Source organism: Orycteropus afer, unplaced genomic scaffold, assembly GCF_000298275.1.
Source record: "Orycteropus afer afer isolate SDZICR_OR568_19922 unplaced genomic scaffold, OryAfe1.0 scaffold00215, whole genome shotgun sequence".
Taxonomy (NCBI): domain Eukaryota; kingdom Metazoa; phylum Chordata; class Mammalia; order Tubulidentata; family Orycteropodidae; genus Orycteropus; species Orycteropus afer.
This window is the reverse complement of record NW_006921802.1, coordinates 765,273-777,768: the sequence shown is the minus strand read 5'-3', so window position 1 is coordinate 777,768 and position 12,496 is coordinate 765,273. Positions and strand designations below refer to the sequence as shown.

The 12,496-nt window shown below is 35.3% G+C and overlaps 1 protein-coding gene across 1 annotated transcript in view; it reads left to right on the top strand.

The window, feature by feature from the left end:
- CCDC110 (coiled-coil domain containing 110) overlaps positions 1 to 10,472 on the top strand; it is a 42,679-nt gene extending 32,207 nt beyond the window's left edge. The window contains exons 7-10 of the mRNA XM_007948397.1: positions 4,664 to 4,719; positions 5,019 to 5,084; positions 7,285 to 7,395; positions 8,334 to 10,472. Coding sequence (XP_007946588.1) covers positions 4,664 to 4,719; positions 5,019 to 5,084; positions 7,285 to 7,395; positions 8,334 to 10,472 — 2,372 coding nt within the window. The remainder of the gene's footprint in view (positions 1 to 4,663; positions 4,720 to 5,018; positions 5,085 to 7,284; positions 7,396 to 8,333) is intronic.
- The last annotated feature ends 2,024 nt before the right edge of the window (positions 10,473 to 12,496 follow it).

Sequence of the window (12,496 nt, the reverse complement as noted above, 5' to 3'; positions counted from 1 at the left end):
TCCTTCAAGGCTCAGGGGTCCAAGATTATCTTCTGTGTCTGTGTTAATTGGTTTCCCTTTTCTTTGTTGAAGAGGGTCTGTGCAATCCTTCTGCCTAGTCTGCCATCTTGCCCCGCCTCCTAGACTTTTAACCTTGTAAGTATATTGGTACATGTAAGCTGGGCTTAGAAAATGTTTTTGTAAGTATATTTTAATTTAAAAAAAATAATACATTTCTCTGAAACACTGCACAAAAATTTTATAGTAATTTTGGTGTTATCTCCTCTGACAGTGTCATCTGGTGTGGTTCACACCTCCTGCACCAACCCCCCCCCAGTGTTGCCACTGAGTTAGTTCTACCCTGTCCTATTGTGTCACTGTGAGTTGGAATTGACTCACCAACAATGAGTTTAATTTGGAACCTGTATAGAAGCAAACTGCCACTTTCTCCATGGAGCAGCTGGTGGGTTCAAATGTCCAGCCTTTTGATTAGCAGCCAAGCTCTTTAACCACTGTGCCACTAGGGCTCCTAATCTTCCACTTAGTCTGTACTATCCTCCCAACCACCATTCGTCTGTCTGTCGGTTAGTCATACTGTGGTGGTTTACATGTTGCTGTGATACTGGAAGCAATGCCACCAGTATTCCAAATACCAGAAGAGTCACTCATATTTATTCAATCTGCACACTGAGAAAATAATCTAAGAAGGTGGATTATATGAAGAAGAGCATGAAGAACACGTGAAATGTGTATAACACAACTTTGTTTGCTTGAAGAGGCTAGGATAAAGATCAAACACTACAGCCTTCAATAAAGATCACAACTTAACATAAATAAAAATCCTCACCACTGAAACTATAAGTAACAGCATGATAAACAGAGAAAAGATTGAAATTGTCAAGGATTTCATTGCACTTAGATCCACAAACAATACTCATGAAAGCAGCAGACAAAAATTCAAATGGCATATTGCATTGAGCAAATCTGCTGCAAAAGACCTCTTGAGAATGTTAAAGAGCAAAGATGTCACTTTAAGGATTAAGGTGCACCTCACCCAAGCTATGCTATTTTCAATCACATAATACACATGCAAAAGCTAAACAATGAATAAAGAAGACTAAAAAAAAATGATGCTTTTGAATTATGGTGTTGGCAAAGAATATTGAATTCTTGGACTGCCAGCAGAATGAGCAAATCTTACTTGGAAGACGTACAGCCAGAATGTGCCTTAGAAAGGAAGATGACAAGACTTAGTCTCACATATTTGGACATGTTATCAGGAGGGACCAGTCCCTGGAGAAAGTCTTCATGCTTGGTAAAGTCAGCAAAACAAGAGGAAGACCTTCAATGAGATGGAGTAACACAGTGGCTGCTACAAGGGCTCAAAAATAACAATTGTGAGGATAGCGTGAGACCGTGCAGTGTTTCATTCTGTTGTGCTTGGGTTCACTGTGAGTTGGAAACAACTAGACTTTCATATACATATATGAAAGCAAGCTCAGGATATATTTTGAAGATAAAACCAAAAGTATTTGCTAGAGGATTAAATGTGAGCAGAGAAGAAAGCAATCAGGAATGACTCCCAGATATTTGTTCAGAGTAGATGCATAAATGATGATGTAATTTGCTAGAATGGAAAAAAAATAGTGTAGGAACATGTTTTAGGAGGAAAAATTTCTTTTTTAGATATGTAAAGGTTAAGTTGTCTATTGGTCATTAAAGTGGAGATGTCAAGCAGGTAATTGGATGAATCAGTCTATGATGCAGGAGAAAACCAAAATTAAAAAAAAAAAAAAAAAAACCATACTCACTGCCTTCGCATCAGATCCGACTCATAGCGACCCCTCCTTGGGTTTCTGAGGCGGTATCTCTAAGGAAGTAGATTGCCCCATCTTTCTTCCGAGGAGTGGCTAGTAGGTATGAACCGCCAGCCTTCTGGTTAGCAGTCAGGTGCCTTAGTCACTATGCCACCAGAGTATTGGGAAATAGGAAGGTCACCACCGACCCATACTGGGTGACAGTAGAGAAACCCAAATGAATGTGAAAGTTTGGGCAATAAATATAGGCAACTCTCTCTGGCTTTACTGTGGAAAGGAATAGAGACTATGGTCAATACTGGACAAGATATGAGGGTCGAGAAGAGTTTTTGTCAACATAGGAGATTCTAACATGTTTGCCTGTTGTAGAATCATAATAGAAATAGAGAAAAAGAATAATTCTGGAGAATGAGAGAGGCTAATGTGGAAGCTAAGACTTAAGTTCCAGAAAAGATGGGGTCTTTGAGCAAGGGCAATTCTTCACTGAAACTGGGAAGACAGTGAATGTGGTAGGCAGGGAGGTAGGTTAGCAAATTTGAAGATTGAGGATTAGCAAATTTGGGGTGCACAGCTTTTATTTTTTTCATACACTATGAGATCATGTTATAAGTTGAGAGGTGGTAGAAAGAGTATTGGAGATTTGAGGAAACACAAGGAGTGAAATAGTTATCTCGGAGTGGAGAAATGAACTAAGTTTCTAAATAATATTGAGTGCTCATTTTAGATCCATGGTTATGACTCAAAAATGAGTGTGTTGTTTTTTTTTTTTTCCAGCAATGTTCAGATGCTTCAGTGTAGGCAGAGAGTAGGCAGAGAATTGGATTTCTCTATTTTTAAAAGCTATTAAAGTAACTTTTGTTTTTCTTGTGAATTTCAGAGACATTAGCTGCTACTTATTCCCCAAAGAAAATTAATTTTCAAAATTCAGGAATATTTAAAGACCCACACAGAATTATGGTTCTAGACTTAAAAGGCTAATAGTTCTTTCTTAAATTTTTCTTAGTTGTCATATCCCTTTACTAAGTGTTCAGATTTCTTTTGGCTCTATATTTCTGGCTCAATTTAGTAAGAGGAATCCTACATTTAATTGCAAGTACATTTTCCTACTGAAATAAAGGAAATCTTTACAGAAAAAGGAGGCTGCAAGTGCAGGAAGGTGATGGTATTTTGAACAGTGTTAACATTCAGAATAAACTGAAGGCTGAAGACACAAGAATAAAATCTTACTTCATATATAAATATAGAGGTTTGTGGGATGTATGATTACAGAACAGAATGTAAATATCACAAGTCTCTACAGTGTAAAAATAATGTAACTAGAAAATACCATGAAAAATGGATAGTAGATGTGGAGATATAAATGTTAATTCTCTCATCTTCTTGGCACAGAACTCTAGGAATGTATATTATTAAAACCATAAAGATTCCAGCCTTTTAATTCTTTTCATAATATATTTTCATTAGCTTGGAGAGACCTCTTAGGAAATAATCTCTCTTGTAGTGGAAAAAAAATTAAATATAAGTAATAACTGTAATAACTTTTGAGTATTGGTAGAATTTTTATTGTTAAAATCAAGTAAATATACATTTACTATTATTTATTTAAAAGTAGCATACATAATATGATCCCACTGTTCTAAAATCATTTCTATTTTTTTCCATCAACGCATAGAGTGTTAAATCAATAAGAGTTAATTCTGGATGGTGGGATTCTAGATGATATATTCTTTTTGATTTGCGCTTTGAGCAACTTGCATTCATTAGGAGAGATTGTTTTAGGACCTGTTACATTTCACAATGCTTTCTTGCATTGGTCTAGGCATTGCTTCAAGTTCCTTTTTTATCTCTATTGGATACTTTTCAGACAACCAAAAGTTTGACTGCCATTTTTTTCCCTATGGAAATGCAAAGCCAAGCAATGTGCAGATAGACTCGCTGTCCCTCCCTATCCTGTGACTGAAGGTGGGATTCTTTAACACCTCCAGGCCCAGAACCACTGCTCCCCCAGTGATGAGGGCCAGATGGTGGAAGACAAGTCATACTTTGCAGCCATCTCTGTAACATCTGGCAGACTACCACTCCAAAGGAGAAGATGAGCTGACCTTTTCTAAAATCTTCTCTTTTGGCAGGGGAACATCCAACTATAACTTTCATTTTATTCAGGACACTGAAAGCTTTATGAATTCTTTAATAAAACCGCTAAAAAGCTATCAAGTAGCCTAATATTTGGACAATTTGGGATGTATGTCAGAAAATTTGGGAACATTATATAGTCTCTTGCTCTGTTGTAGATCTATAATCTCTCTTTCAAAAAGGAGACACAGATCTTTATAGTACTTTGCCTAAGGGCAAAAGTTACATTCTCTTAATCCAGTTTGTTTCCCATGATAAACCAAAGCAAACCCACTGTCACCAATTCCTATTCCAATGATAAGAGGAGAAAATACCATATGGCAATTTCATATTGACTGAGGCCTATAAAGACTTTGCCAAAGGTCTCAAATATATAAGGATTACTAGTTTTTTTGTTTTGTTTATTTATTTATTTATTTTTACAAAAAAAGAAAATTGTTCAAATCCCAGAAACAAAGATATGTGAATTTTTGAGAGTTCAAGATTTGGCGTTGCAAGTTAGTGGTTTATTATAAAACTAAAAACATATAATAACCTCTAGCAGGTATTTTAAGTCAAGAGAAAATTATTTCTTACACGAAATATGTGACAAGCATGGGGTTCTTCACAATGTAAATGTAAAAGTTCTCATTATCTGTTTCATTATCCTAGAAAGTTAGACTATTTTCTAGTACAAATGTTTAAAAATACAGTTTAAGAAATAAATCACATGGTTTTTCTATTTTGGTTTTTAGAATATGGCTGCAGACCAGAATCAGAAAATCAAGTCCAACCACAATCAGCATTAAAGGTAAGTATATTTTATTTTATGATTTCTAAAAAACAGTGAAAAGGCTGATCTTTTTCAGAATAAATGCTTCCTGGATACATATGGGCTCTTCCATTTTATCTCCAGAAAAAATGCTCATGAAAGCCCACTGGATAGTTAGCAAGAATAAATAAGGATGTGAGTCACCTGACATTCATGTCATACTTTCTAGCAATTAATAGACTACTTTGGAGGATATATATATATATCATAACAATTCAAGTAATGTTTGCCAACCTAAAAAACACTCAATTTTGTTACCTTGTTTAATTTTGTTATAGGTTCTTCAGAATCAATTGGAATCATTTCAGGCTCTCAGAATACAGACTTTGCAGAATGTTAGCATGGTATGTGGTTTCAAATTATGGCATAGTGCCTAAGGCACTTGACTGCTAACCAGAAGGCTGGCAGTTCAAACCCACCAGCCATTCCTCAAAGGAAGATGGGGCAATCTACTTCCGTAGTGATATGCATGCACACATGCACTGCCGTCAAGGAGGGGTCGCTATGAGTTGGATCTGACTCGACGGCAGTGAGTTAGGGTTTTTTTTTTTTGGTTTAGTTATATAATGTTGCTATAATATGACGAGTAGATAGGTTTATCAAGCAGAAATGTATTCTCTCACAGTCTAAGAGGCTAGAAGTCCAAGTTCAAAGCACTGGCTCTAGGGAAAGGCTTTCTCTCTGTGTGTCTCTTGGTCCTAGGAGGATCCCAGTGGACCCTGCGTCCAAATGTCACACTCCACTCCTGGCTCCTCTTCTGCTCCTTTTCTCTTTCACACAACTTCCTTCTCTTTCTTTTTATTTCTTGTAAGATAAAAGATATTGCAGGATACATTCCAAGGAAGCTCCCCTCATATCTGATCAACTCTGTGGTGGGACTAAGGGTGTTATATCCCATCTTTGGGAGCTCTGGTAGCATAGTGGCTAAGGCACTTGACTGCTAACCAGAAGGCTGGCGGTTCAAACCCACCAGCCACTCCTCGGAAGGAAGATGGGACAATCTACTTCCATAGTGATACTGCCTCGGAAACCCAAGGAGGGGTCGCTATCTCGACGGCACATAACAACAACAACAACAACATCCCATCTTTATCCTCTTACATCTGATTGGCTTATCACATCAAATCATATCATGGGGTATCAACATTATATAACTGCTAACCCAGTGAGAATCAAGTCTTAGCCAAGTTGACAAACACAGGGAGGGTGGGGAGCACAATTCAATTCATGACAATAAGAAACATCCAAATTTAAGGAATCACTCCACTCTTTTAGGCTGATCATCATTGGCCAGTTGATTAATTAATATAGATTGTTATCTAATAAAGTCCACAAAATATTCCAGGCTCAAAATTTGTTTTTAGGAAACTATGTTCTTCTCTGTTATACCTGTATTTAGAAATGAGTCAAAAAGAAATAAAGCTCACTGAATTTTTCAAATACATCTTCAAAGTGCTACCAATATATAGTCTACAAATAGGTACTCTTTCATTATAAGTAATGTAAAATCTAATTCAAAATATTTTAAGGGAAAAGTATAATTTATTAGCTCAAGTAACTTGTTGTTGTTATGTGCTGTCAAGTCGGACCCAACTCATAGCGACCCTTCCTTTGGTTTCCAAGGCAGTATCACTATGAAGTAGATTGCCCAGTAACTTAGAGATAGCTTATTTTAGGGATGGCTTAATCCATATGATCAGGACTCACCTCGTCAGGACTAAGTTTCACTCCATATCTTGGCTCTGCTTTCCACAGTAATGGATTCTTAGACTCCATGTGGTGGCAAAATGGCTATCAGAAGCTCTAGGCCTTAATCCTTCTAAGTTCAAATCAAGCAGAGAAAAGAGCATGTCTTTTTCTCTTAATAGTTTATACTAAAGTCCTAGGCCAGATTCTGATTAACCCAGAATGGGTTACATGCAATGTTTGAACCAGTTACTGCCCAGAGGAATGCAATGTTCTGACTAGTTAACCTGAGTTACATGCCCAGCCCTGGAACTAGAAATGGAATCAGTATCGCCAAAGGTACATTAACTTTCTCCAGAAGAAATAAGAGGTAGTGTTAACAGAAAGATAGGGGCTAGATATTGGGGGTACAGAACACAACATGTATCACTAAAGACCCTATATAAACTTCTTTCCAATGTTCTGAACTCAAAACAACTGTAAGGAAATGGGAAGAGAGGATAAACTCTTCCTGAGGGTAACAAAACAGATTTCATTTTGATGGCAGACATCAAAGACCTTTGATTTACTCAGTCATTGAAAAATCATTATTTAGTTTATAAAATGTTATTTTTACTAAATTAAATCTTTGTGATTTTATTATATCATATATAGTAAAAACATACTTTTCTTAAAGATTTCATTCATGGAAAAGATTACAATAAATTAAAAGTGACTTTTTATACTCTACATTATGGGCAAGAATTTTTATGTGCAGGAAATTCAAATGTATCTAAGTCTGAATTATAATATCTATTATTACTGTACACTCATATATTTATAAGTCAAATTCTAACATTCGCAATTTATCTTTTGAAGGTACAGTCTGAAATCAGTGATATACTGAACAAAAGTATTATTGAAGTAGAAAACCCACAATTTAGCTCAGAAAAAGATCTAATATTCAGCACACGCTTTGAAAAGACTTTGGTATGTTATTCTGTACAAATTATTTTTATATTGAGGTACTACAAAAATGTTACTACAATCAATTTATCTTCACATTTACATTCTCCCCTTCTTCATAGGAAGAATGGACTGCCAGAGATGAATATAAGGAAACTCCTATCCTAAACACCCTAAAAGACGTGAGTTTACCTCCATACTTAGGAAATGTGCTTACTTTTTGCAGGAGAGTCCGTAAAGGGCATTTGATTTAGTCCAGATACCTAAGGATACACAAGTGAATTTAAGCAGAAGGCAATTTTTGTAATCTATCTATCTACTTAAGAGTTCTTTCTGCCATTAGGATTGACTAGTCCTGGGATGAACTCCCTAGAACAGCTCCAAACCTCCCAGTCACCCTATCCACACTGACTGGAATTCACATTTCCAGGACAGTAACAGCCCTAGAATCTTCTTGAAACTAGAAATGCAAGCTAAGTCTGACAAACAGCTCAGAAGAGGTAATTTTCATTTTTCATAACTGTCCATTTGAACTATTCCTTTGATCATTCCTATATGTATACATGTGTGTGTGTGTGACACACACACACACACATATATATATATATACATATATATGGGAATGATATACATACACACACACACACATATATGTAGAGTGTCTTGAGAGATGTTAAATTTCTGTTTGTAGATTTGATACACATAAACCTCACACTCTAAGGAAGTAAGTGCAATTTCTAAGCAAATAGTACAGACCAAAGTTATAGATCTCAAAACAACTGTTGTTAAGTTTTCTGGAGAAAATGAATCATACTTGTTAGGCTTCTTTGCTATAGAACTGGACATAATGCTCATTTTAGTTGTATAAATAAATCCTCAACAAAAATTATCTTAAGTTGTTGGTCATGTGACAAATGAAAGTATATTTATAGTGTTTTTATTATTATTATTATTGTTACTAGCCCATAGAGAATGAAGAAGAAATCCTTTCTATGGAGAAAATTCATCATTTTGAGGATTCAAGGTTTCTCCATTCAGTGGAAGAAAAATTTAGTAGTGATAGTGTTAACAATCTCTCTCAAAATATAAATACTCCATCTACAATACATTTCAAGGACATACTACCTCTGAGAACATCAACAGATAATGCAGCTTCAAATATAATTATGAACCCTTCAGGAAATTCTGACATGCTGAAGAATTATAATAACCTTTACAGTTTTCTACCTAACTCACCTCAAAATGGAATGTCTCAATCTGATACTGTAATTCTGGATGAATCCTCAATTACTGTGCCTTTTCTCAGGCATGAATTTTGTGAAAATTTAGATGATATTTGCCATTCTATCAAACAAATGAAGGAGGAGCTTCAAAAGTCACATGATAGGGAATTGATGCTTACAAATGAACTTCAAACTTTAAAAACTGATACAGATGTTCAAAGTAATGGTAAATATGACCTGTCCCCCATCCACAGGGAAAATATTAATTTTATTAAGGAAGGAAATATGGAAAATAACTTAAATGAAGATAAAAAATCTAGAAGAATTAAAGAATTAGAGGCATTAGTAAACAAATTGCTCCCTCTCAGAGAAACAGTGTCAAAAGTCCATGTGAATTTTTGTAAGAAATGTAAAAAATTATCTAAGAGTGAAATACACAGAGGAAAGAAGAACGAGAAATATAATATGGAAATTCCTATCACTGGCAAGAATATTACAGATTTAAAATTCCATTCCAGAGTTCCAAGAGATACACTGTTATTCCTTGACCAAACAAAACATAAAATGAATGACAAAGAAAGGCAATCATTTGTACTAAAACAAGGATCAGCAATATTTGAAAATGAGAAAGCATGCAAAGTCAGTTCTGTAACTGAGCAATGTGTGGCAAAAATTCAATTCTTACAGAAATACCTAAAAGAATCTATGCAGACACAGAAAAAAGTAACAGAGCTAGAGAATGAAAATCTAACTCTAAAGACCAAAATAAAACCTCTTGTCTCTACCATACAATCACTGATTCAGAAAATTGAAACCTATGAAAAGCAACTTAAGAAGATGGTTGAAGAAAAGAACACTATTCAATGCAGGTTACTTAAAGCAGAAGAAGATGGCAAAGAATGTCTGAAAGAATTGAAGAAAATAATCAGTGAGTATAATGTCCTTCAATACCAATATAAAACTCTGGAGGAAAAAAATAGTCAACTTTCTTTGGAGAACCAACAAATGATAGAAACATTAGATCAACTGCAAAGTAAGGAATACAAAACTCAAAATGATTTTGCCATTGTCAATAATGAAAATAATCGAATGAGTATAGAAATGGAATCAATGAAAACAAATGTTCTATTGATACAAGATGAAAAAGAAATGCTAGAGAAAAAAACATACCAGCTTCTAAAAGAAAAAAACTCACTTGAAAAGGAAGTAAAAGAAAAACTTCTAGAGATAATGCAACTAAAAGAGAAAGAAAGACTGGCAAAAACTGACCAAGAGACACTTCTTCAAATAATAGAAACATTTAAAAATGAAAAACTTGATCTTGAAAAAACATTACAAGAATCTACTGCTGCTAGACAGATGATGGAAAGAGAAGTTGAGAACATTCAAACCTACCAATCTAACGCGGAAGAGAATTTTCTGAAAGAAATTAAAAATGCAAAATCAGAAGCAAGTATTTATAAGAATAGCTTGTCGGAAATGGGCCAAGAATGTGAAATGTTATCTAAAATGGTAATGGAAATTAAAACAGATAATCAGATTCTAAAAGAAGAACTAAAGAAACATAGTCAAGAAAATATAAAATTTGAAAACAGCATTAGTAGGCTTACTGAAGAAAAACTACTTTTAGAAAACTATGTAAGAAGTATACAAAATGAAAGGGATACCTTGGAATTTGAAATGCGGAATCTTCAACGAGAATATCTTAACTTAAGTGATAAAATCTGTGGTCAGCACAGTGACCTATCAAAAATGGCTTACATCTCAAGAAAGGAGAAATATCATTTTGACAACTCTGATACTTATGAAGAAAGTAGGAGTCGGAGTAGGCCTTTAGCTCCTGATTTTAAAGGTATGTATATGGTGGTGGATTTGTAAAGAGATGTGTTTAAGATCTTTTCAGTTTATAAGAAGGAAACTTTAAGATGAATATAATTTGGTTTGTTAAGATTTGGAGTCAACTTAGCACATAATGGAATTATTTAGCAATTTTGATCTTTTAAGAAAATTGTTTTATTCATATTATCTGTATACATTATATATGTACAAAGCAGCTTTGTCAAGAAATAGGTTTATTTATTTATTTTCCTAATATATAATTAATGCTCTCACTTTAAAAAATTCTTTTTTTCCCCCCACAGGTGTTTCAAGTAAACTCTATCAATTGCTTCCTTCCAAGATATGTAAATAAATCTCTACACTCAATTTTTAAAAAATGTATCCAAGTACTTTTCCACATGAAATAATTTTAAATTCACTTTTATATAGTATCATAATTACCTAATAGATGATTAAAGTAGAAGAAACCAAACCAAACCCAACCCACTGCCATCGAGTAGATTCTGACTCAGAGTGAACCCCACTGGGTTTCCAAGGCTGTAAATCTTTACAGAAATAGATTGCCTCATCGTCCTCCCTCAGAGTGGCTGGTAGGTTTGAACTGCCAGCCTTCCAGTTAGCAGTCAAATGCCTTAGGCACTGTACCACATTTCTATACTCACTAGACTAGTTTCTAAAATTAGAAATGGAACTTAGGTATACATTGTTACATTATAAGAACTGTGAAGGATCTGAGATTTTACCCTTCTGGTAGGTAATATGTTTTAAAAACCCATTGTTGTAAACTCAATTTCTACTTATAATGACAATATAGAATAGAGGAGAACTGCCCCATAGGGTTTCCAAGGCTGTAATCTTTACAGAAGCAGACTGACACATTTTTCTCCCATGGAGCATCTAGTGAGTTTGAACTGCCAACCTTCCAGTAGCTAGTATGTTAGCCTGCTGCAATTTCATGGATTCTAATAGAAGACAGAAACCCTCTGGGTCAGAGATAAAGGACAGTTTATTACACACAGCAATAGCAGTAGCCAAAGTAGCAGCATTTTTGCATCAGTTCCTCATGCTCCAGTTCCCACTGGCAACACAAAGAGGTCCAATGACACCTACACAATGGTGGGTTGCATTACAGGAGGAACTTTGCGCTTAGGTTTCCTCTTTTATAAAGTGCAATAAGCATACCTGCCCTTTGCTCCAGAGAGAAATATTACTTTCATTATACTGGACAGTAGCACACCTGCTTTTGCTCCCAGAAGGAGCCACTATCTGTATCTTCCAAAGCTGTAAACAAACCTACCTTTTGCTCCAGAGGGAGACAAAACACGTCTGTTATTGTTATTCTGAGACTGTTAGCTATGCAAACAATCTGGTTGAATTTTGTCATATTCTCTGTATTTATTGAGGTAATCATATATTTGTTTTCCTTTAATCTGTTAATGTGGCAAAAGACACTTAATAATTTTGAAATATAATATACCATTCTTGCATTCCTGGGATAAACTCCACATATCGTGCTTTAATATATATTCCTGGACTTGATGTGATATTTTGTTAAGGATGTCAACATCTATATTCAAAAGAATATTGGTTTGCAGTTCTATTTCCTTGTAATGTCTTTGATTTTGGTATCAGGATAAAACTGAAATCTTCTATCTTCTGAAATGATACGTTTAAGATGAGTATTCTTTTTTTTTTTTTTTTTTTTAATTGTGATTTGGGTAAAAATTTACAGGGCAAATTCACTTACCATACAGCAGTTCACATACACTTTGTCTCATGACATTGACCACAATTTACCACAATGCCACAGCTCCCCTCCCAATACTTCCCAATAGTTACCTCTTCCCTGTGTCCATCCCTCCATCCACTCCTGCCCCCTGAGCTGTCTCCCAGTGCATAAGCAGCCCTTCTTTCTCCCATGATTGTTCTCTCCAAGGAGTGTATCTACCTCAGTTAAACGTTCAACTCATGCCTGTCTTTTGTTTGGCTGGAAGCCACAGGTGTGGCTTCAATTTCAGACCTGAAGGGCAGCTAGGGGCCATAGTCTCAGTGGTTCCACCAGG